The 26,883-nt window shown below is 40.9% G+C and overlaps 1 protein-coding gene across 1 annotated transcript in view; it reads left to right on the forward strand.

Moving 5' to 3' along the window:
• Positions 1-26,883, forward strand: part of zfyve19 (zinc finger, FYVE domain containing 19) — a 43,731-nt gene that overhangs the window by 3,212 nt on the left and 13,636 nt on the right. The window contains exons 2-6 of the mRNA XM_069917232.1: positions 2,909-3,030; positions 7,051-7,104; positions 19,217-19,380; positions 25,007-25,152; positions 25,819-25,927. Coding sequence (XP_069773333.1) covers positions 2,909-3,030; positions 7,051-7,104; positions 19,217-19,380; positions 25,007-25,152; positions 25,819-25,927 — 595 coding nt within the window. The remainder of the gene's footprint in view (positions 1-2,908; positions 3,031-7,050; positions 7,105-19,216; positions 19,381-25,006; positions 25,153-25,818; positions 25,928-26,883) is intronic.

Consider the following 26,883-nt stretch of genomic DNA (forward strand, 5'->3'; position numbering starts at 1 on the left):
ATGGAGGCAGAGACTGTCGAAGCATATAAGAAGTATCTGGAGAAGCACTGTAAAAGCCAAGTCATAGAGGCTACAGACCAAGGGATTGCAAATGAGATTCGTATATATTAATACTTGATTGGCATAGCTGTGATCAGCTGAAGAGCCTGTTTCTGTACTCTCTGACTGGCCATAATTGTCACTATCTTCAAAGAAGACCTATCCATTTGCAGTAAGATCTTCATGTGTTTGCCACAGGAAAATCATCACAAGGGTCCTCCTCCACTTCTTTCTCTGATAGGCCAAAGAGTTTCTCAGTCATGATGCAGATTCTTTCAATCAAGCAGCACAATGAACGTGGTCTTCACATCACTAAGCATCTTGGGGAAAATCGGCAATTACTGTATAAAGATGGGGGTAAATAATAGGATTCTTTTGACACAGTGGTGAAGTGAAAAAACACACAAATGCTTCCACCCAAGATACACAAACCTGCCCATTGTCTTTGCTTACTCTTGCCGCACAGTACTAATTTCATCCTACCTTGACTCCATCTTTTCTTCCCTAGTTCAGTCCCTCCCCACCTACATCCATGACACCTCACACACCCTCCACCTCCTCCAAGACTTCAGATTCTTTGAACAAGGCCACCTCATCTTCACAATGGATGTCCAATCCCATTACACCTCCATTCCCCACATAGAAGGCCTCAAACCACTTTGCTTTTTCCTGAACCTCAGACCTGAGCAGTCACCTTCCACCACCACCCTTCTCCACCTGGCAGAACTTGTCCTCACCCTTAACAATTTTTTATTAAACTCATTCCACTACCTCCAGATCAAAGGAGTAGCCATGGGTACCCACATGGGTCCCAGCTACGCCTGCCTGTTTGTGGAGCAAAACATGCTCCAAGCCTATCCAGGCAACCCCCCCTCCACCCCACCCAAACTCTTTCTCCGGTACATCGAATACTACATAAGGGCGGCCACATGCAGCCGCAATGAGCTCATCGATTTCATCAAATTTCACGGCCAATTTCCAACTGGACCTCAAACTCACCTGATCCATCTCTGATGTCACTCTCCCTTTTCTGTATCTTTCTGTCTCTATCTCAAGATAGACTCTCCACTGACATTTATTACAAACCCTCCAACTCTCACAGCTACCTGGACTACTCATCCTCACACCCTGTCCCCTGCAAGGACTCCATCCCCTTCTCTCAATTTCTCCATCTCTGCCGCTTCTGCTCCCAAGATGAGGTCTTCCAGTCCAGAGCCTCTGAAATGTCTGCCTTCTTCCACATGCATGGCCTCCCCTCCACCACTATTAACTCTACCCTCACCCACATCTCCTCCATTCCTCATTCATCTGCCCTAGCCTCCCCTTCCCCCAGAAACAATAAAAACAATCCCCCCCCCCCCTCGTCCTCACCTACCACCCCACCAGCCTCCACATCCAACACATTATCTGCCAGAATTTCTGGCACTTACTACAGGACCCCACCACCAGACATACTTTTCCTTCTCTTCCCCTCTCAGACTTCTGTAGGGATCGCTCCCTCCGTGACTCCCTTGAGCACTCTTCCCTCCCCACCCATTGCCTCCCCCCAGCACTTTCCACTGTGGTCGTAGGAGATGTAATACCAGCACCCACACCTCCTCCCTCGCCACAGCCCGAGGTCCCAAACAGACCTTTCAGGTGAAGCAACACTTCACCTGTACCTCCCAATAACTCATTTACTGCATCTGGTGCACCCTCTGTGGCCTTCTCTACATCGGAGAGACCAGTCACAGATTAGGAGATCGCTTCGCCCAGTACCTCCTCTCCATCCGCATCAAAAGTGACCTCCCCGTAGCCAACCATTTCAATTCTGAGTCACACTCTCAAGCTCACCTATCTGTCCATGGCCTTTCACACTACCCCACCCTGACTACTCGTCGATTGGAGGAACAACACCTCATTTTTCGTCTGGGCACTCTCCAACCCCAGGGCATGAACGTTGAGTTCAGTAATCAGCTTACTTTTTTCCCCCTTCTCCCCCCCCCCCCCCCCTTAACTAGTTATTCCAGTTCCTACTTCCTTTCTCTCTCCACCTAGCCTAGACTCCTTCTTCCCCCACTCCTGAGGTGTTTCTTCCCCCTCTCGATCTATCATCTTCCAACCTCACCACCCCACTGTGGTGCGCTGTTATAAATAATCAGACACACACAAGGTAAAGACTGAACAACAGGCTTTAATCTACAAAAACCTCCACAGAGCCAGGCTGGCTGTGGCTGCAGCAACTCAGTGTGAGACCTCGGGAGGCTGGCACAGGCTTATATCCCGGAGGGTGATTGACACCCGAATTGGTGGGGCTTGATCCATTCAGGCCGACTGATTGGCAGCCGGCCAGGTGTTGTCCTGTCCCCTTGCACTTCTGCAGGTAGAGAGGTTCACCCCTGCAGTAGGCTGATGGTGTACCACCACACCCCCCTTCCCCTTTTTGTTCGGACATCTCTCGTGTTCTCCCACATTTTGATGAAGGGCTCAATGTTGGTGATGTATCTTCACCTTTGCTACATAAAGGCACTGGTTGACCTGCTGAGTTTCTCCAGCATTTGTTCTTTTCACTGTATAAAGATGAATGGGAAACACTTCAGCCTCTGCCATTTCCATCCACCCCAACTTCTGTCATAAATTTACAGTACACAAACAATGTTTGCATATATCCAATTTTTTTTTTATTTTCAGCAAGTCCTGGAACAGGGTTTAATATTCTGTGATTCACTTAACCATTGTTTTCAGATTCATCTTGTTTGTTATATCCAACGTGTTCTATTAAACTCTGAATGGGAGTGGATGGTGCATCTACTAATTCTGAATTGAGTATGTTGATGTATGATTTGTTGTAAATTAATTGTCATTTATAGCTCTTTTTCAATATTGGCAGCTTGCATGCAAGAACTGCGGCTATGCATATTGTTCATCTTGTCTCGGTTACAATGCCTTGGTCCCTCGCTGTGGAAATACAAAGCAAAAGGTCTGTGGGCAATGCTACAGAACTCTTACAAGGTAATTGATAATGTGAGAGTAACAAAAGAGTCCATGAAATATTTCTTGTTAATAAAAATCTGCAATCTGCATATTTTTGAAATCTGAAAATGGAAAATGCTGGAAATATTTTGCAGATTGGGCAGCTTTTGACTCCATGTTTCTCTTTCCACTGAAGAAAACTCTCCCTTACCTGCAGAGGTATCCATTATTATCTAGTTTTACTGGATCTGCGCTTTATTGTGTTAAATAGGAAGAACAACAGCTAAGTAAATATTTCTGCATGATAGTTATTTTCTATGTAATCCTATTTTACAATGCCTTCCATCATCCCATTAGATATACACTAAGAATAAGCACAGTTCTGTGGTGCATAATATTGTTCTCTTTCAAGGAGTTTCTCAGATAAATTTGCATGCATGGTTACTGATGAATAAAAAAGGTAAACCAGTCACTTTGGTTCCACAGGTAGAGTTTGGGCACATTTGAACTGATCGTTCAGTCAGCTGTATAGCTGTGAATGGGCTAGGTTGGTTTGGTTTGATTACACAAGGCTTTGATTGTCTGAGTTTATTTGCGATTTGCATTTTCTCATTTGTTTTTCTTATCAGCACATATGGACAACTATGCAAGGTAGCCCAATTTGCTCACAGCATAATTAAAGTTATTTGCATGGAAGTTCTGTTATGTTTTACATTATACCAGTGTATTTAATGATGTTTTTGATGGTATTAAAAGGGAGTTGGCTCAAAATAACTCGGTAGAAATAATGACCAGCAAGATGATTTTATCCCTCATTATTAATAAAAGGTAACAATCCTTTTATAAATCACCTTTTCTATGAATCATCCCATGAAAGGATAATTACAAGCCTCATAAAGTATTAAAGTGGATCTGTGTGAAACTGGAACACAGAGGAAAGGAAGCAAAGAGCCTCGGATCTTGGTAGCTGAACGCATGGTCACTAGATGAGGAATGGTCAAAGTGGAGGTTGTGGAAGAACGTAAAATTCAAGAAATGATGACTTCTTGGTGTGTCAAGGTTGGAAAGCAACAAAGATGTGCATGGATCTCAAACTAAAGATGAAAATTGTCTAATTGTTGCATGTAAGTCTATGAGCACAGAGTAAATAAGTAGGTGTTCATTAAGAGACCACTCAAAATACAGACTCCTTGTGGAGAGTGGAAAATGGGAGGTTGGTCAGGGACCATAGAATAGTCAAATTTAGAGGTTACAAAAGCTTGGTCAACAATTTCAGATAAAGATCAGCTAAAACAAGAGGAGGTGTTTAATATAGATTTAATGTACAAAAACAAAGGCGAGAAATCAGACTGCTCAAACTACAGGGGAATCACGTTGCTCTCCATTGCAGGCAAAATCTTCGCTAGGATTCTACTAAATAGAATAATACCTAGTGTCGCCGAGAATATTCTCCCAGAATCACAGTGCGGCTTTCGCGCAAACAGAGGAACTACTGACATGGTCTTTGCCCTCAGACAGCTCCAAGAAAAATGCAGAGAACAAAACAAAGGACTCTACATCACCTTTGTTGACCTCACCAAAGCCTTCGACACCGTGAGCAGGAAAGGGCTTTGGCAAATACTAGAGCGCATCGGATGTCCCCCAAAGTTCCTCAACATGATTATCCAACTGCACGAAAACCAACAAGGTCGGGTCAGATACAGCAATGAGCTCTCTGAACCCTTCTCCATTAACAATGGCGTGAAGCAAGGCTGTGTTCTGGCACCAACCCTCTTTTCAATCTTCTTCAGCATGATGCTGAACCAAGCCATGAAAGACCCCAACAATGAAGACGCTGTTTACATCCGGTACCGCACGGATGGCAGTCTCTTCAATCTGAGGCGCCTGCAAGCTCACACCAAGACACAAGAGAAACTTGTGCGTGAACTACTCTTTGCAGACGATGCCGCTTTAGTTGCCCATTCAGAGCCAGCTCTTCAGCGCTTGACGTCCTGCTGTGCGGAAACTGCCAAAATGTTTGGCCTGGAAGTCAGCCTGAAGAAAACTGAGGTCCTCCATCAGCCAGCTCCCCACCATGATTACCAGCCCCCCCACATCTCCATCGGGCACACAAAACTCAAAACGGTCAACCAGTTTACCTATCTCGGCTGCACCATTTCATCAGATGCAAGGATCGACAATGAGATAGACAACAGACTCGCCAAGGCAAATAGCGCCTTTGGAAGACTACACAAAAGAGTCTGGAAAAACAACCAACTGAAAAACCTCACAAAGATAAGCGTATACAGAGCCGTTGTCATACCCACACTCCTGTTCGGCTCCGAATCATGGGTCCTCTACCGGCACCACCTACGGCTCCTAGAACGCTTCCACCAGCGTTGTCTCCGCTCCATCCTCAACATCCATTGGAGCGCTTACATCCCTAACGTCGAAGTACTCGAGATGGCAGAGGTCGACAGCATCGAGTCCACGCTGCTAAAGATCCAGCTGCGCTGGATGGGTCACGTCTCCAGAATGGAGGACCATCGCCTTCCCAAGATCGTGTTATATGGCGAGCTCTCCACTGGCCACCGTGACAGAGGTGCACCAAAGAAAAGGTACAAGGACTGCCTAAAGAAATCTCTTGGTGCCTGCCACATTGACCACCGCCAGTGGGCTGATATCGCCTCAAACCGTGCATCTTGGCGCCTCACAGTTTGGCGGGCAGCAACCTCCTTTGAAGAAGACCGCAGAGCCTACCTCACTGACAAAAGGCAAAGGAGGAAAAACCCAACACCCAACCCCAACCCACCAATTTTCCCCTGCAACCGCTGCAATCGTGTCTGCCTGTCCCGCATCGGACTTGTCAGCCACAAACGAGCCTGCAGCTGACGTGGACTTTTTACCCCCTCCATAAATCTTCGTCCGCGAAGCCAAGCCAAAGAAAGAATATTTAAACTAGATAACTTTCTTTATCAGTATTTTAATTGGTTTTAACTTGCGCAAAATACATAGGTACATTATAATAATGATAAAGTAAATTAATAATGAGTTACAAATAACAGTGAACAAGGTACATAGGAACCTATGTTGTTAATTAGTAAAAAGAAAAGACAAAAAAAACCATATTTCTAAACTAAGAATCAAACCCCACCCCATGAGGGCTGCTGGGGAAGTTAAGGAGTCCACTACTAATAACAACAACAATCTACAAGTTTTGATAGTAATTGAGAAAAGGACCCCAAAGAGAAAGAAAGTTAAAATCCATTGCAGTAGTAGATCACCTAATTTTTTTCCAGAGGGAGACATGCCATCACATCCCCGACAACCATTGAGTATGAGTGGGAGGGACAGCAATTTTCCATCTCAGCAAATGACCCTTCTAGCAATGAGAGGAGCAAAAGCCACTATGAGGGATAGTGAAGAAGTCAGCGTTAAATCCATTGGTCCACTCACTCCAAAGATAGTGAAAAAAGGCTAGGAGTCCAGTTAATATCAAGAATTAACGATAAAGTGCGAAATACCCCTGCCCAGAAATTAGAGAGAGAAGGTCATAACCAAAACATGATACAAAGTACCTCTCTCAGTTCTATATTTATCACATTTAGAAGAGATGCTGGATAAAATTTAGCTAAATTAAACTTGGTAAAGTGAGCCTGATGGACTACTTTAAATTGTATTAATGAATGCCTGCCACAGAGAGAAGATGAGTGAACATGTTTCAAAATAGAATCCCATGTAGTTTCAACAAATGGTTGTTGAAAGTCTTGTTCCCATATTTTCTTAACATCATCCAGGGAAGAATCCCTAGATAGGGATGAAAGCAATCCTTTGATTAGGTTTAAAATTATACACTTCCCAAATAAGGTAAACTAGATAACGTAATCAATAATTACAGAGATTATTGCTGAAATGCCTTCATATCTGTGATGGATGAAGGGGTAATATGTAATTAAGGACACAAAGATTACTATCCAACTGAGAGAAAGGCCCGGACTATCAAATGAGGTATGGCATGTGACTAGGAAGAAAGAGGGAGAGAAGTGAATTTTTAATAAAAGATTTATTGTTCATTCACAGCACCAGAAAACTGGACAATGCTGCAAGATGGTCTCCACCAGAGAACTACAAAAAGTGAGTAAATTAAGTCTTGCTTCTGGATTAGTGGACTGACTGCATTTATAATATGCAGGGGTAAAATATGTAAGTCTGCGGATACCGTGGTTGAAGTAAAAACACAATGCTGGAGAAACTCAGCAGGTCAAACAGTTAATTTATGTATCAAAGATAAAGATGCATAACTAACATTTCACCCATGTTCTTCATCAAAGTATGAAAAAATGTGGGGAGGCGCCCGAACATTTTATTTATAATATGCATTTATGTGCAAGTGCATGGCGCCTTACAGTAGCAACTCTTTGCATGCAGCTCTGTTGGAAATTATCAAATATTCCAGTTCAGAGCTACTAAAACACAAACCCAGAAACAAAATCAGACTCACCTGTTAATATGAATGTCCTAAGATTGCTGGCAGACAGAAGAATCAGCAGTCTCTGTCAGGCCAGTGGACCTTTAAACAGCCATTGGCGGAGAAGTTGCCGTGACTGATCAGTCGCAGCAACTCGGGAGACCAAAAAATGGCTTGCGGTCTCACCAAGGCGACGCCAGGGCGACATCTCCAGACAAGGTGACAACCACTTCGCCCGGAAGTTGTGGCGACGTCTTCAGCAGTCGCAGCGACGTTGCCTCGTTCTCCAGCAGGTCACAGAGACGTTTCCCCAGTCGTGGACAAAATTAGGCTCCACGACGTCGCCGCAACTGATGGAGACATTGTGGACACCTGCTGGAGACTGGAAAAAGTCTCCAAAAAAATCAAGCATGTTTGAATTTCCCGAGACTCCCCAGAGACCTGGCTAGTCTCCAGGAGACGTCGCAGAGATGTCTCTGCAACCAGCGGAGACTTGAGTCGCCACCTAGTCTTCCAGGCTAATGAGATAGGCCATTTAGGCAAGTACAACATTGAGGGAGTTTTAAACAGCCAGCAATCGGACCATTTAAACTTCAGGAGTCACAAACAGCAGATGCTGAGTACATTTAAATATTGTGGGTGATTGAAAGGGACAGCATGGACCATTTAAACACTGTGGGAATTACCAGCAGCGGATCCACAAGCCAGGTAAAGAGGACCCAACAACATGGGGGTGGGGTGCTGCAGATCAAACTGAGATGTCGGGCCCTGAAGTTTCCACTCCCTACCGTGCTCCTGTCCAGAGTACAATCCTTGGAGAACAAACTTGATGAACTCCAAGCTAGACTTCAACATCAGAGATTCTTCAGGGAGTGTTGCATGATGTGGTTTACAAAGACGTGGCTAAATGAAGACGTTCCACATATGGCCCTGGAGCCCAAGAGCTACACCCTCCTTTGTGCTGACTAAACACCGGCACCTAAAAAAAATCAGGGGAGGCGGCATTTGTTTCATCGTCAATTCATCATGGTACACAGATGTGACAGTCACGTCCCAGTCCTACTCTCCTGACCTGGAATATCTGGCAATTAAGTGTTGCCCATTCTATATGCTGAGGGAGTTCACCGCCAACATCCGAGTTGCAGTGTACATTCTAACCCAGGCTAATGTCAGGCTGGCACTGGAGGAATTGAGCACTGTAACTAACAGCAATGAGGCAGCACATCCTGATGGCTTCAATCAGGCCAATCTGAAGAAATCTCTGACAAACTACCACCAACACGTCACATGTGAGACCAGGGGAACTAATACACTCAACCACTGCTACACCACCATGAAAAACACATACCGAGCTATACTACGACTGCACTTCAGCAAGTCTGATCACCTGGCTGTATTTCTACGCCCGGCGCTCAAGCAGAGACTGAGGTTCACAGCACCAGCAGTGAAGATGACGAAAGTATGGTCGAGGGAGATGGAGGAGCATCTGCACGACTACTCTGACTCAGTGGACTGGAACAAATTCAAGAACTCAACCATAGACTTGAACAAATATGCAACAGGTGTCACTGACTTCATCAAGACCTGCAAGGATGAGTGTGTGCTCACGCGCACATACCAGGTGTTCCCCAACCAGAAGCCCTGGATGAATCAGAGAATTCGCAACCTGCTGAGGGCAAAAACAAGGGCGTTTAAGCCTGGGGATCGGGATCTTTACAAGAAGACCAGGTACAACCTGCGGAAGGCCATCTCTGAAGCAAAGTGACAATTCCTGAGGAAGCCAGAGACCGATACACGCCAGCTAAGGTAGGGAGTGCAGGCCATTACAGCCTACAAAGTGAGGATGAACACTATAGATTGCTGTGGTACTTTATTACCCGATGAGCTGAACACCTAGTATGCTTGCTTTGAGAAAAAGAGCCAAACGGTGCCCTCTAGCATCTCTGAAAAGTCTAAGGACCCTGTGATATCTGTCTCTGAGAGCGATGTCAGAACCTCATTCAAGAGGGTAAACCCTTGCAAGGCTTCAGGGTACTGAAACTCTGCAGCAACCAACTAGCCAGAGTGTTCATAGACATTTTCACCCTTTCATTGCTCCAGTCAGAAGTTCCCACCTGCTTCTAAAGGGCATCAATCATCCCGGTACCCAAGAAGAGCAGAGGAAGCTGCCTCAACGATGACCACCCAGAGGCACTAACTTCTACTATTATCAAATACTTTGAGAGACTGGTCTTGGCCAAAATTGACATGTACCTAAGCAAAGATCTGGACCCACAGAAATTTGCCTATGTCACAATCCCTCCACGGCAGATGCAATATTGCTGGCTCTCCACTCAGCTGTGGATCATCTCGAAAACAGCAATTCATATATACAGCTGCTCTTCATCGCCTACAGATCAGCCTTCAATACCATTATTCCCTCTGTGCTGGTCAAAAAGCTACAAACTCCACCCGCCCCTCCCCCCACCCCGCCTCCACAACTGGACCCTTGATTTTCTCATCGGAAGACCACAGTCAGAACGAATTGGAACCAACCTTGTCTCCTTAATGATTATCAACACTGGCATACCCCACAGATGCGTGCTTAGTCCAATGCTATCTACAAGTTTGTTGTTGACACCACAGTTGTCAGCAGAATCACAAACTGCAATGCGGAAGTGTACAGGAGGGAGATAGATCAGCTTGTTGAATGATGTAATGACCACAACCTGTGCTCAACGTTAGCAAAACCAAGAAGAGGATGGGGACTTCAGAAGTAAGTCAGGGGAGCAGACGCAGTCCTCATCAAGGACTCAGTAGTGGAAAGAGTCAAGAACTTCAAATTCCTGGGTTGTCAACATTTCTGAGGATCTGTGCTGGAGCCTCCAAGATGATGCAATCACAAAAAAGCTCACCCGTGGCTACACTTTGTGAGGTGTTGAATGAGATTCGGTACGTCACCAAAAATTCAAACTTCTACAGGTGTACTGTGAAGAGCATTCTAGTTGATTAAACACACAAGTCGAGAATAAACTTGAGGGTTGTAAACTCGGTAAGCAACATCATAGGCTTCACTCCATTAAGGACATCTACATGAGACAGTATCTTTAAAAAAAAACAACCTCTATCCTCAAAGACCCCCAACACACAGGCTACGCCCTCTTCACTCTGCTACCATCAGGAAAAAGATACAGGAGCCTAATGAGAAGCACTCAACGGCACAAGGAAAGCTTCTTCCCCACTGCCATCGGATTCATGAACAATCAATGAACAAAAGACACGGCCTTACTTTTGTGCACTATTTTTTATAGTAATGTAAGCTGGTTATAATATGAATGTTTGCACTATGATGCAAAACACCAAATTTCATTACATTTTCTTGACAATAAATTCTGAACTATAAGTTATTCTGTTCCTCTATTGCTTAAGAAATGAAGGTCAGTACATCAGAATAATATCAGTGTATAATTGACAAAAAAAATGGGAAGATAAGTAGATGATTTAACATCCATTCTCTGTTAAAGTGAATCTCAGAGGGCAACAGAGTGCTGTAGTACTTGGAGCTTTTCCAGCAATTGGGTTGAATTCTTATCTTGGATGCGGCCTGCTGAATTGTACATTCTCCACGTGACATTGCCCCTAATGTTGTTTTGTGACTGAAGAATGAGGGGAGTGGAATGCAGTCCAGGGAATGCTTTGAAAGGAGGACTTTGATCCATTTAATCTTTGTTTCTATAAAATGTATGTTGAGTTCAGGAGGATATGTAGATGTGTGTTTGATGGTTGGCACTGAGGTGGTAGGCTGAATGGTTTATTTTCACGATGTATGACTCTGACTTCATAGTCCTTGGTCTATTTTTGTTTAATGATACAGCATGGTGGAAGGCCCATCCAGCCCTCAAAGCCCATGCAACCCAATAAGCATACCAACCCCAAACCTCTTGGATGGAGGGAGAAGCCCATCCAGGTCACAAGGAGAGAGTACAAATTTCTTGCAGACAACACCAGATTTGAACCTGTGTTGCTGACACTGTACTGGCATTGCACTAACTGCTATGTTAACTGTGCCGTCAAATGGTTATGGCTGTTCTTTGTATCTCAGTCCCTCTTCACTGCTTTTTGTTAAAGTTTATTCAGTGAAAATGATGAGGTATAAACCAGCAAGGAGCACAGCTGAAAGACCCCAAAGGGAAGGTGACCACAGCAGCAGACCCGTGAGGGGCTCTGCAACTGAGGGACCCACACAGCCTGTGGGCGACTTGCGGTTGGGGAGGACCTGCATGAGCTGCTGGACGCTGGCTCATGTGAACAGAGTATCGGGCTCAGATTCAAGAGGATGCTGAGGGCAAGAAGGATCTGGAACTAGGGCTGCTGATGAATCAAATAGGAGCGTGTGCGACTGCAATGGCAGCGGGAGTGCTGGAGACAAATCCATGGTCACTGTCTCTGAAGGGATTCTCTTTCCTTCTCTTGTACTGTGAGGGCTGCCGGGCAATGCCAATTGCTGGCAAAAGTTAAAGTAAATTTTAATGTATTATTGCATGACAATATAAAGAACCTTGAACTTCACCACATGCATGTATCAACACTCTAGGTCCTAACACTTCCCATGTGTATCTTTTATTTCTGTATGACATTTTTACAATTTAAGATCAAATTACTTTAGTGTGTTAGGTAATTTTTACATTCAAGCATCTGATAATGTTAACTGAAAAAAGAAAAAATAGATATAGCATTCGTGCAGGAGAAGCATCTAACTGAAGTGAAACATAATAAATTAAGGAGAGACTGGGTAGGGCTCGTAACGGCAGCATCATATAACTCAAAAGCCTGAGGTGTAGCTATATTAATCAATAAAAATGTACCAATCAAAATAGAGGAGTAAATAATAAATCCAGCAGGGAGATACGTAATGTTAAAATGTCAGGTATATTAAGAACTCTGGAATTTGGTCAATATATATGTACCTAATGAAGAGGATCAAAAGTTAATGCAAGATATTTTTTTGAAGATTGTAGATATGCAGGGGAATATAGTGATAGGAGGGGACTTTAACCTTAATTTGGATTCAAAGATGGATAAAACTGAACAAAAGACTAGCTGAAAGAACAAAGTAGCCAAATTTATGGTTAAATCAATGCAGGAAATGCAACTTTTGGATATATGGAGGAGACAACACCCAAAGGAGAAGGAATACTCATATTATTCGAGTAGATATAAAACAGACTCAAGGATTGACCTGTTCCTGTTGTCAGCCCATATCCATGGGAGAGTTAGGAAAACGGAATATAAAGCTGGATTGTTATCTGATCACTCACCCCTGTTATTAGCAATAGAACTGGAGGACATCCCACCAAGAACATATAGATGGAGATTAAACTCCATGCTACTTAAAAGACAAGATTTTAGAGAATTTATTGAGCGCCAAATTAAAATGTACTTTGAAATAAATACGGAATCAGTGAAAGACAAATTTATATTATGGGATGAATTGAAAGCCTTCATCAGAGGGCAGATAATAAGTTATGTAACTAAGATGAAAAAGGACTACAATCTGGAAATAGAACAGCTTGAAAAGAAAATAGTAAGTACAGAAAAAGAACTAGCAACAAGGGAAGATACAACAAAAAGAAGAGAATTGATGGACAAAAAAAATAAAATACGAAACGCTACAAACGTATAAGGTGGAGAAGAACATAATGAAAATAAAGCAGAAGTATTATGAGCTAGGAGAAAAACGCACAAAATATTGGCTTGGCAGCTTAAAACAGAACAAGCTAAAATAACGGTATTGGCATCAAGGAAAAAGAACAAAAAAATTACATATAACCCAAGAGCGATCAATGAAAACTTTAAGGAATTCTATGAGCAATTATACCGAACTGAGAACAAAGGGAAAGAAGACAAAATAGATGAGTTTCTAGCTAAAAGTGAACTACCGAAATTGCAAGAAGAGGAGCAAAACAAATTGATAAAACCATTTGAAATAGAGGAAATACAAGATGTATTAAAAAAGCTACCGAACAATAAAACGCCTGGGGAGGACGGACTCCCAATAGAATTCTATAAAACATTTAAAGATTTATTAATTACTCCTCTCCTGGAAGTAATGAACCAGATTGAAGAAACACAAAATATGCCAGATTCATGTAAGACAGCAATAATTACAGTAATACCAAAGACGGGGAAAAATCCACTAACACCAGCATCGTATAGACCAATATCTCTACTTAACTCAGATTATAAGTTAATAACAAAATTATTAGCCAACAGATTGGCCGACTGTGTACCAAAAATAGTATAACTAGATCAAACTGGATTTATCAAGAAAAGATGAACAACGGACAATGTCTGTAAGTTCATTGACTTAATCCATGCAGTACAAGGAAATAAGACGCCAACAGTGGCTGTTGCTTTAGACGCAGAGAAAGCCTTTGACAGAGTAGAACAGAATTATTTATTCAAAGTATTACAGAGGTTCAACCTACCAGAGAAATATATTAATTGGATTAAAGCATTAATAAGGGTCTAGTGGCGAAGGTGACAGTAAATGGATATATATCAAACCAATTTAAATTAAGCAGGTCAACTCGGCAGGGATGTCCACTATCTCCCTCACTGTTTGTTTTAGCAATAGAACCATTGGCAGAACTGATAAGAACAGAAAATAAAATAAAAGAGATAAAAATAAAAGAGAAGGAATATAAAATCAGTCTATTTGCAGATGAGATCATAGTATACTTAACAGAACCAGAATTATCAATAAAAGAATTACATAAGAAATTGAAGGAATATGGAGTAGTATCAGGATACAAGATCAACACAAATGAAAGTGGAGCGATGCCAATGAATAATGCGGATTTCACAAAGTTTAAAAAAAAGAATCACCATTTAAATGGCAAACACAAGGAATCCGATACCTAGGTATTAGACTAGAAAATAATTTAGGTCATCTATACAAATTAAATTATCAGCCATTAATGAAGAAATTACAAGATGACTTAGAACATTGGAAAGATTTACCACTAACACTGATAGGAAGGGTAAATTGCATTAAAATGAATATCTTCCCAAGGATACAATACCTATATCAATCGTTACCAATTCCCTTAACAGAGAAATTTTTCAATGAGCTAAAGAAAATAATAAGGAAATTCTTATGGAAAGGGGTAAACCGAGGATAGCGCTAGATAAATTTACAGAATGATAAAAACAAGGGGGCTTACAGCTACCAAACTTTAAGAATTATTATAGAGCAGCACAATTAAGATATCTATCAGATTTTTATCAAACAAGGGAAAAAGCAGATTGGACCAGGTTAGAGCTAGATAAAATAGGGCAGAAGGTACCAGAACATAAGTGGGATGAAAAACTGGTGCAATATAGAAGTGCACCATCTGCTCAACATTTGGAAGAAGATTCACGTAGAAAGGAAAAAAAAACAAATTACCAACTACCAAAATTATTATTGATGCAAAATCAACTAATCCCTTTCACAATAGATAACCTTTCCTTTAGAGAATGGGACAGAAAAGGGATTAAAAGAATAGAAAATTGTTTTTTGGGAAATAATTTATTATCATTTGTACAAATATGGAATAACTCACGGTACAATGTTTGCATACCACCAACTGAAAACCTACTTAAAGGACAAATTGGGGAGCAGACTGAGGTTACCTTATCAGAAGGAAGCAGCTTTGAATATGTGATTACAGATACAATAATAATTAAAAGATTTATAACAAACTTGTACATCAAGCTGCAAGAGAAAGAGAACAATGAAATAAACTGTAAACCCAAACAAAAGTGGGAACAAGATCTAAACATAAAGATAAAAAATGAAATATGGGAAAAGCTATGCTCCGGAACTATGAGAAATACAATAAACACGAGGTTATGCATGATACAATATAATTGGTTATCACACCCCAAAAGTTAAATAAATGGGACCCAACAGTATCAGATCGATGTTTTCGCTGTAAGAAGGAAATGGGAACAACAGTACATGCAATTTGGGCATGTGAGAAAGTGGAAAAGTTTTGGGAAGATCTAAATCAGGTATTAAATAAAATCACAAAAAGTAACATACCAAAAAATCCAGAGATCTTTCTTCTAAGTAATATAAGAAGTAAAGAATTAGGCCTCAAACTGGATGAAGCACAAAAAAGATTTATTATGATAGCCTTAGCTGTAGCAAAAAAATGTATAATGTCAACCTGGAAATCAGAAGAGAGCCTGAGAATACAGCAATGAATAAATGTATTCCATTGGAAAAAATAACATATAATTTAAAAAATAAAGTCACATTATTCGAACAAATTTGGGAACCGTACATGGAACACAACAGAGAGGGCCTACCGCGGACCTCGACCCCCTAAAATAATAGAATGAGAAGAAGACAAAATGAACTGACCCAGTGTGTAAAAGTAGATGACACAATTTTCTTGTTTATTTTCATTGTGTGATGACATTGTTTACTGGGTTTATTGTATTGTATATGTTGAACTTTTAATGGGTTTGGAGGGGGGTGGGAAGGAGGGAGGGAAGGGAGGGGGGAAAAAGGGGAGAAAATGACACTGTATATTCAAGTTTGTGTGTATTTTGGTTAATATGGTTCATAGTGTGAAAAATAAAAAAATATTTAAAAAAAGCATCTGATAATGAAGAACTATCATCACTGACCTTTTGCTATTTCTTAGCTTTTTTAAATTTGTTTGCATGGTTCCTTCAGCATCAAAAGAATCTCTTGTTTCCTTTTCCAGAGATGTCTTTGAGAAATTCTCTTTTATTCTTATTTGTGCATTTTGCAGTACAAATGCCCTCATCAGTTCAAGACTTGAAATATTGTTCTTGTGAGTTTCAATTAACTATATATATATATTTATATAAATAAGAGTTCACATAAATAAACTCCTTTTATTTCCCTGACAGAATTCAAGGAAAAGCAAGTGTCTAAGGGAATTGGATACATACTCTAAATTTTTCCCTCCATAAAGTAATTGGGGAATAGCAGGAACAGATTAGAGAACCAGAAGTGTGGATCCACGTTATTCACTATCTTTTCTCCAATGGATTTACCTCAAGTCTGCAAACTGAATAACTTTTTGGTGGAAACCAAATCTTTGGCCCAGCTCGTCCATGCTGACAAAGGTGCCTTCCTGAGCTAGTAACGTTTGTCTACATTTGGTCCATATTTCTCTTAACCTTCTCTATACATGAACCTGACCAGTGTCTTTAAATTTTTAATTGAACTCCCCTCTTCCTCTTCATCTGGCATCTCGTTCCATATAGCCACCAATTTCTATGAACATCTTGCTTCTCAGGTCCCCTTTAAATCTTTTTTATTTCATCTTAAATCTTTTCCACCTTCAGACTCCCTTACTCTAGGAAAAAGTCTATGACCATTATTTTATCCCCTCTCGATTTGATTTTATTAACCTCCTGTGAGATCATCCTCTGCCTCTTTGCTCCGGGGAAAACAGTCCACCTCTCTCATGACTCAAGCCCTCCAATCCCAACAACATGTAAATTTTTTCTTCCCTTTCTGGAATAGTGACCAAACTATACACAATACTGCAGGTGTGGTACAACTGTGATGTTACATCCCATTTCTTGTGCTCAATGCCCCGTCCTTCACTATCTACCACATTAATTGTTGTGTCATCCGCAGTTAATAATTGCACCTTCTACATTAATACATATGACAAACAGCAGGGACCCACCACTGATCCCTGTGGCACACCACTTGTCACATTTCTAATTTGAAATACAACCCTTTACTACATCCATGCTTTGTATCCATCTGGTTAGCTCACCCTTGATCCCATATGACTTTGCCTTCCATGTCTATCATGCAGGCATATTGGCAAAGGCCTTGGTAGAATCCATGTAGAAAAGGTCCATTGCCTTGCCATTGTCAATCTTCTCAGCCTCCTTTTCAAACAAAAAATCGTGAGGCACATTTTCCCATGCTTATTATCTCTGATCAGTCCTGGTTGTTTCAAATCCATATAGATCCTGCCTCTCAAAATTCCCTCCAGTAACTTTTCCATTAGCCCTTCTTAAATAAAAGCATGATGCAATTCACCCTCCTTCTGATTTTCCGGTCCTTCACTCGTAGTGAAGGAAGATGCAAAAATCTCATCATTTCCTTCCCTTACATCCCTCAATGGCCTTGGGGAATTATCCATATTTACTTGCCTCCAGATCGGTCACTATGTAATATCACTATGTTTCAGAACATCACTGTTCGCTTTCCTGAATTTTGTAGCATTCAATTGAGATTTAGCTTTATTTTATTTTTGCATTGTTTATTAAGATGCAGTGAAAAGGTTTTACATGCTATCAAAGACTGAATCAACCACCAGGTTCTGGTGCCATCTTGTAAAAGGGAGGAAAAAAGATTCATTCAGAAGCAGAGTTGAGCATCAAGCCACATTCTCTGACTTAGCTGCCCCTATAACAGGTGCTGCTGCCTCCATTCTGGGTCAAGTTTTCATTAACGATATGAAAAGGATGGTGTCAAATCAGTTCTGAAATTGAACAGTTGAGAAAGCTTTTCAGTGTCTCAATTTTACACCAATAATTCCTCCTTTTTTACTGTTAGTGAGCACTTCTTCCATAATGTCTTTAAAACTCAGCAATATATTTGATTATGGAGGGTGGATAACACTTTTTGCAGAAATGCTGCATTAAATTGTAAAATCAAACTTGAGTTTTGATATTTGGGTCAAATGTCCTTCTAGTCACTGTCTGCCATTTCCCTTCTATTTTCCAGCCCTAAAAATGTTCCTTTTTTTTAGTATGCATTTAATTCCCTTTAAAATTTGCCTTCACTACCCTTTCAGGCAGAGATATCCAGGTCAAAAAAACTTGCAGGGAAACAATTTCTACTAGAGTACTGCAAACTTTTTGTCAATTATCTGAAATTTTCATCCTTTAATTACCAACCCATCTGAGACTAGAAAAAGTTTTTCCTTGCCTGCTCTATCAAAACCTCACATAGCTTTGAAACCATTTCCCCTGAACTCAGAACCTATATTATGGGCTTAATAGCTAAATAAATGCCATAACATTAGGGAGCTTTTGTCATGCCACAAGCTAACATGTAGCACCTGTGGACAGTGTGGTGAAACTCCTACAAGATACTATACAATTATTCAGAAATCCCAATGGTTCAGCATCTGGCATTCCTGGTGACATCCACCAAGCCATCCCTTTCACCAGGACTCTAATTCCTTTGTACCCTCTGATCTATGGGGGCCTTGGTCCAGTTCTGTCTTGAATTTCTGCAGAGATACATTTCCAAACCTTTTTCTATTCTTGGCCCCAGTTCCTGATTCACCGAGGCCCCTGTTCCCTTACTTCTACATGTTTTGCTGCGCTTTCTCCACTCTCCTTCCTGACTCGCCAGGCCCTATCTCCATGCTCCTTCCCAACTCACCAGGTTCCCCCATTCCTTTGGTTGTTCCTGATTCACCGGGTACCTCGTTCCATCCTGATTCTCCACATCCCCAGTTCTAGCGCTCCCTCTGAACTTGTAAATTTCATTTATTCTATTCTGAAATCTTAACAAATGAATTTAAACAGTGTTGGAGTGTTAATATTGAATAATATTCAATGGTCTGGAAAATCTGCCAGTCCATCATGACTGAAGTCCTGACAGTGCTGGAGTAATGGAGTTTTAGTGTAGCAAATTATTTTTGCAAGATATTGGGGTTTGGTTTAGGTGACTCAACAAATAAATCTTGAGATTTTTATAAATTACCAGTTCCAGTAAAGTTAATTTCTGTTCTCTAGGCGAGTAGCTGGTTTAGAGGCCAAGATGCAAGGTCAAGCAGCAGTCAGCAAAGAAGGTGGTCAAGAATCCAGTGCTGGTACAAGCTCAAAATATCGGGGTCTTTCAAAAGAAGATCGGGCAATTGCTGAACGACTGGAAAGGCTAAAGGGAGAAACCAAACCAAGTGAGTTCCATCAATAATTATTAGCGATATTTATAGGAACTGGCACATAAGATTGATCATGAATTTGCACCTTGAACCACTATAATCCATGTAATGAAAGTTTCCCTGCAATTCTGTGAGGTGGAATGTTCTAGGATTTGGATCAAACAATGACCAGTCAAGACAATGTGTTCACCTGATGTAACAGAATAGTAAAAGTTTTTTTGTACATCAGAGAAATTTCATTGGCCATTCAATAGCATTTTTGTAATATAAATAAGAGTTCACATTAGCTAACAAGGTTTTAGATTGTTATCTCTAAGTGGCTGACTGCATTACAATGGGTTTCTGGAGTTCAATTTTGTTGTAATTTGACTTTAAGTATACAACCAGACAAAAGTGTTTCTCCAGATCATGGTGCACACACAAAATACATAGTATATAATATCACACATATATATAAAGATATAATTTTAAATAAATAAATATTTTGGGATGATTTGCAAGATTACAGGATATTATTCATCAATCTCATAGCCTGCGGGAAGAAGCTATTTCCCAGCATGGTAGTCTTGATTTTGATGCTCCTTTTCCTCCTTGATGGTAGTGGGTAGAATATAGTATGGTGGATGGAAAAGTTCCTCAATAATTCTTTGAGCCCTGTTAAAGCAATGCTCCCAGTTGTCTTTGGAGGAAAGAAACCTCAGTGATCTAATCAGCCATTTTGATCCTATATGACTTCTGGCCTGATGCTTTACAGCTACAATAACAAGAAATTATATAGTTTGACAGGACACTCAATTGTGCTCCAGTGATCAAGATGGTGGCCCATAGCTTTGCCCTGCTCAACCTCCTTAGCCTTCTTGACTAATGAGATATTGTGGATCCAGGATAGCTGCACGCCAAGGAACTTGGTGCTCTTCACTCTTTCCACGACAGAAACGTGGATGGAGAATGATTGAACTTTGTCCTCTGAAGTCCACAATCATCTACATTGAATACTCACACTATTAAAGTTCAGGTTTATTGTCAGAGTACATACATGTACAACCCTGAGATTATTTTCCCTGCAGCCCAAGCAGAATTTCTACTTGCCAATAGTACAAAAAAACTGTATTCAAGAAAAGATACACGAGCAGGAGACAGGAATATAACAAAGAAATATAGACAATCTGGCAGTGCAATGCAACTCTGTTTGAATTTGTTGTTAGGAGTCTGGTGGAGGGGTAGCAGCTGAACCTGGTAGTATGAGTCTTGTGGCACCTATCCCTTTTTCCTGATGGTAGCAACGAGAACAGAGCATGTGCTGGGTGATGTGGATCTTTGATGATTACTGCTGCTCTCCGATGGCATCCTGTAGATGTTCTCGATGGTGGGGAGGTTTTTGCCTGCAATGTACTGGGCTTTGTCTATGATCTTTTGCAAGACTCTCTGCTCAGTGGTATTGGTGCTCCCATACCAAGCTGTGATATACTTGGTCTGCACACTTTCCATTACACATCTGCATATGTTTGCCAAGATTTTTGATGTCATAACCTCCAAATATTTGTGAGGAAGTAAAGGTGCTTTCTTCACAATGACATTCATGTGTTGGGTCCAGGAAAGGTCCTCTGAAATGGTGACGCCCAGGAATTTAAATTTGCTCCCCTCTCCACCTCTGATTCCCCAATGATCACTGGATGGTACACCTCTTGTTTTCTCTTCTTGGTTTTGGTGACATTGAGTGCGAGGTTCTAGTTAGCATACCATTCAGCCGAGTTTTCAATCTTCATCCTGTATACTGACTCATTACCCCTTTTCATACAACCCACTACCTTGGATTCAACAGCACATTTGTAGATGGTGTTATTGTTGCATTGAGCCACACAGTCAGGAGTGTAAAACAAGGAGAGGAGGAGGCTAAGAACACAGCCCTGTAGTGCTCCAGTATTGATGGAGATGTTCTTACCAGTGCTTACAGATTGTGGTCTAGAGATGAGGAAATCCAAGATCCAATTACACAGTGGGGTATAGAGGCTCAGGTCTAGAATTTGCGCATCAGTTTTGAGGGAATTATGGTGTTGAATGCCAAACTATAGTTGATAAAGAGCATCGTGTCTTTGCTGTCTGGGTGATCCAAACCTTTGAGTAGAACTAATGAGATGGCATCTACTGGTAGACAAATTGGAATGGATCCATGTTGCTGCTCAGACAGGAGCTTGTATATTTCACCACCAGCCTCAAAACACTTCATAACAATGAATGTGAGTGCCACTGGTTAATAGTAATTTGGACAGGTTACCACACTGTTCTTGGGTACAGGTACAATTGAGACATGTTTGAAACGGGTGGGTACCATGCACAGCTGGAGTGAGATGTGGAAGATATTGGAAATTTGGTAAGCACGGGTACAGTACTCGGTTGGGTACTGTCTGAACTGGATGCTTTCCTTGGATTAACTCTCCTGACAGCAGGTTGCACGTCATCCTCGTCTACTGACAGTAGAGGATTATTGGGGATATGAGGATGTGCAGTGATTCTTCCTTATTCTGGTAGTCAAATTGGGTGTGGAAGGCATTGAGTTCATCTGGGAGTGAAGCTTTGCTGTCTCCTATTGCACCAGATTTGGTTTGGTAACCGGTTATTCAGGCCCAGCCAACACAGTTGGATATCCTTTATTCTTTCTATTCTTTTCTGGAATCTCCATTTCACCTGGGAGATGGCTTTTCATAGATCACATCAGATGCTTCTGTAGTATTCTGGATCTCTGGATTTCAATGCTTGTGATCTGGCTCTCAGTAGGTTCAGAATTTCATTGTTCATCCAGGGCTTCTGGTTGGGGGGAAAAACCTGAACAATTTGGTGGTGACACACTCATCCACAGCTGTTTTGATAAAGTCTGTAATGGCCCTGGTGTAATCATTCAAATCCTCAGCTGTGTTCTTGAACACAAACAAATCCACTGACTTGAGGTATTTCTGTAACTGGTCTACAGCATCCCACAGCATTCTTTTCCTATCCCTATTCTGAACCATAATTTCTGATCCCTTTCTGATAATGTTTCAACGTACTGTACTAATCATTGTGTTCTTTGAGCTATGATTTTAATCAGATCATGAATATGATCAAACGTTAAAAATGTGGGCAGATTGCTGATCTTTCCAAGCTGTTGGTCAATATTTCTAGGATTATCTGACCTGTTATTGTTCAGTAACTAAAGCAATATAAATTCTAATTCTGACTGGTTGCATCACTGTCTGTAATGGAGGTGTCAATGCATAGAACAAGAAAAAGCCACAGAGAGTTGTGAACTCAGCTAGCACAATCGTGGGCATCTGTCTCCAATCCATAGAGGACATCTACAAGAGGTGGTGTCTTACGAAAGTAGTCTATATCCTCAAGGACCCTCAGGACCCAGGCTCTACCCTCTTCAAACTGCTACCGTCAGAAAGGAGGTACAAGAGCCTGATGATGAACCCCCTGCATCACAAGGACAGCTTCTTCCCCTCTGCCATCAGATTTCTGAATGGACGGTGAACCATAGACACTACCTTATTTGCACTAATTTATTTCTTTTTCATTCTAATTTTATAGCAATATTTGCATAGTAATGCTGCCACGAAACAACATAACATGATCATAACAATAAAATCTATTCTGATATCTAACTGAAATTTATACCTACCGATATGACATACTGTTTGGGACAAAGACACTTTTTTTCATTTATTTTCCCCTATGCTTCAGTTTTAAATTTGTAATTGAACAATTCACATGTCATTAAAGTGCACATTCCAATTTTATTCAGGTTATTTGTATACATTTTGATTGACCATATAGAAAACAGCACTTTTTGTACATAATCCCCTCATTTCATGGGACTATAACATTTAGGATATTTGGCTTCACAATTGTTTGCGATTACTCAGGTATGTTTAATTGTCTCATTGATGCAGGTATAAGAGAGCTAGGCTTGCTTCTAAGCTATAAATCACCTTTAGAGTCTGTATTTGCTGTTTTTCAACAAGAAGACCAGAGTTATGCCAATGAAACCATTGAGGCTTTTAAAAAAAGGAACAAAGCAATAAGAGACATCACCCAAACCTTAGGATTACCAAAATGAATTGTTTGAAACATCATTAAGAAGAAAGATTGTACTAGTGAGCTCTGTAATTGCAAAGGGACTCGTAGGCCAAGAAAGATCTTCACTTCTGATGACAGAAAAATTCTCATCATAATGAAGAAAAATCCTCAAACTTCTGTCTGACAGATCACAAACATTCTTCAGGAGGTAGGTGTGGATGTGTCGATGACTATTGTATGCACAAGACTTCATAAACAGAAATCCAGAGGCTACACTGCAAGATATAAACCACTATTTTGCCATAGAAAGGATGGCCAGATTACAGTTTGCCAAGAAGTATTTAAGAGCCTGCAGAATTCTGGAAAAAGGACTTGTGGACAGATGAGACCAAGATTAACCTGTATCAGAGTGGTGGCAAGAGCAAAGTGTGGAGACATAAGAAGCTTCCCAAGGCATGGTTTGCATTTTAGTATAGCCTCTGTATTTCTTGTTCATGAAGTCTTCTGTGGACATTAGTAATTAACACATCCACACCTTCCTCCTGAAGAGTGTTTCTGATCTGTCAGACATTCATTTAGGGATTTTTCTTCATTATTGTGAGAATTCTACCAGCAGCAGTGGAGGTATTCTTTGGAATACCAGTCCCTTTGCAATTACTGAACTCACCAGTACACACTTTCTTCTTAGTTATGTTTCAAAATGTTGATTTTACTAATCCTAAGGTTTGGGCAATGTCTCGTACTGTTTTATTCTTGTTTTTCAGCCTCTTAACAGCTTTGACTTACATTGGAACAACTCTGGTCCTCATGTTGAAAAATGGCAACTACAGACTCCGAAGGTGATCAAATGCTTAGAACAAGCCTAGCTCTCTTATACCTGCATCAATGAAGCAATTAAACGTACCTGAGTACTCACAAATACCTATGAAGCCAAATGTCTTAAACATTATGGTGCCCTCAAATGAGGCGATATAATAAGTGCTGCTGTAATTTCTATATGGTCAAACCAAAATGTGTACAAATAACCTTGAACAAAGTCCCGGAATGTGCACTTTAATTACATGTGAATTTTTTGATTACAAATTTAAAACTGGAGCACAGGGACAAATAAAGGGGGGGAAAAAAGTGTCTTTGTCCCAAACATTATAGAGAGCGCTGTAAATAATCACCTTTCATTTATCTGGATGCAGCAAAATGCTTGTAAAGACGATGTAATAGATTTTAATAGTAATCACTGTTGTGCAGAAAAATTATTCTGATGTCTTCAGAGTCCAAATAAAGATACCCCTATTACTTTGGAGCTGGAATAGACTGATACTGGTGCTGTCCAGAAAAGTACAGTAATTATCGTTTCCTGGCATAATTAATGCAAGATTCAAGAATACCAACCCAGAGAAGCAAAAGTAGATCGATGTTGGATTCTCTACATTTTTGACTTGGTTCTTGGGAGATGGTGGTTGGTGGGGGGGGGGGGGGGTTGTGGGGAGAAATGTAAAATAAATTTGCATCTTTTAATTAGTTGGATCAGTCCAAGTTGAGGATTTTCCATTTTGTACTATGGAAATGTGTCATTGTATAATTGCAGAATCTATACCATCTCTGAAAGAGATCGAGTGTCGAATGGCTGCATTGAAGAAGGACCATCAGCGACCCATACCTTCCACCATGGAGATGGAAGACAGATTAGCCCTGTTGAAGGGTCAGACCCCACCTTCACTGGCCCCGAAACCCGTAAGGACGACTAATTTCTTTCTGCACTCATAAAAGTATAAATAACTTCCCACTCTTGTAATTATGGCAAAAAAAATCAATAGAGTCTACAGTCTGTGTGAAAAGAATTTTTTTTTAAAAAAGCCAAGATATGTATAGAGGGCCTGGCTTGACATTGTACACTTTTGCACATGTCAGTCTGTGATCTGAGGTGATATCCTGCACAGCTAAGCATGTTGCCACAAACGAGCCTGCAGCTGACGTGGACTTTTTACCCCCTCCATAAATCTTCGTCCGCGAAGCCAAGCCAAAGAAGCATGTTGCTGCTCTCGTTACTCACCAGATGGCCACATATAAATATGGTGCTTGGCATATTACTGGGCCAAACTTGGTCCTGCCTGCTTCTTTCCTGGCTAAGATCAGTTGATTTCAGTGCAGACTCGGAATTTACAACCTCCTGATATTACCAATGCCTTTGGTACTTAGTCATTTAAGGAAGTTTGAATAAGTTAATTAATGTTTCTGTTGTTTAAAAAAAAATACACCTACATTCTTTCCCCAAAATGGCCATTCCTCAGACCATTAAATAACCATGAAGTTCCATGTTCACAACAATGGAAATAAAGCTGGTCTGTGCAACTGTTTGCAAAATCTCTCTACAAATTCATTTGAGCACTCTTGTTCTAGAATCATCAGGCTCCTGATAACAGGACTCAAACAGAACAAGTCAGTGATCTTCTCAAACAGATGTCAGAAGAAGGAGCAATAGATGAAAGATGCCACTCTGGTGTTGAAGGTAGGGTGTACAAAGTATCTTCTATTTGTGTTAGGCTTGATATTTATTGTGCATCTTGTGATACCACATTTGAGCTTTGGTGAGCATGTGTATTTAATAAAGTCTCTAATAATTGCTTTGGAATTCAACATGCCCTTTTATTGGGGAGTGGCTAGAGTGTATTGCTTGGATTTTTTTTGAAAAAGAAAGGAAAAGAGAGTGAAGTAGAATGGGAGAAGCCCAGTTTCAAATTCGTTCCCCTTTCTTTGCTGTCAATTTGATGCATTTTCCTGATACTTATAAATCTTTATTTGAGCTTGTGCTACATACAATGGTGCAGGTTCCCCAGCCTGAGAGCTGGAAGTCTGTGCTGCCTTGTTGCCACTGAAGAGTGTGAGAGTAGCAGGGCTCTGCCAGAGTCAGAATCCAAGTCTTCTTTCAGAAACACTCCAGTTACTGGCATCAGCAGCATCTGTGGATCAACATCCCTTCCAGTTGTCTAACAGAGGAAGTCCCTGATTCTGAAGGGTCATTCTTCATCTGGAACTTGGATAAGTGTGGAAATTGACCTCATTTTCTCTTCCTCAATCTGAATGTATTTCTGAAGTTTTCAACTATTTAAACCATTGGCTATTTCATCCATTTTTCTACCACTTTATGCCATTCCCCACAACTTCTCAGCTTGTACCTCCTTTAGCTATTATTTCTCGTAACTTACTCTACTCTGTTCATTTGGCCATCTCCTACTGGCCTATTGCAATAGGTGCCAGCAATCTGTTAGCATCTAATTGTCCATAAGCCATTATTCATGGTGTTTGATAGCTGCATATTTCCCATAGGAATAAACATTTCCAATATTAACACTCACACGTTCACCATTGGATAGATTTTAGTTTCAGGAGCCTTGGTTGTTTTTCCATTTTTTAATGCTAGGAATTGCAATGTTCTGTTGTAATATCTGATTACTTGACTTACTG

The sequence above is a fragment of the Narcine bancroftii genome, chromosome 2, assembly GCF_036971445.1.
Source record: "Narcine bancroftii isolate sNarBan1 chromosome 2, sNarBan1.hap1, whole genome shotgun sequence".
Classification (NCBI taxonomy): Eukaryota; Metazoa; Chordata; class Chondrichthyes; order Torpediniformes; family Narcinidae; genus Narcine; species Narcine bancroftii.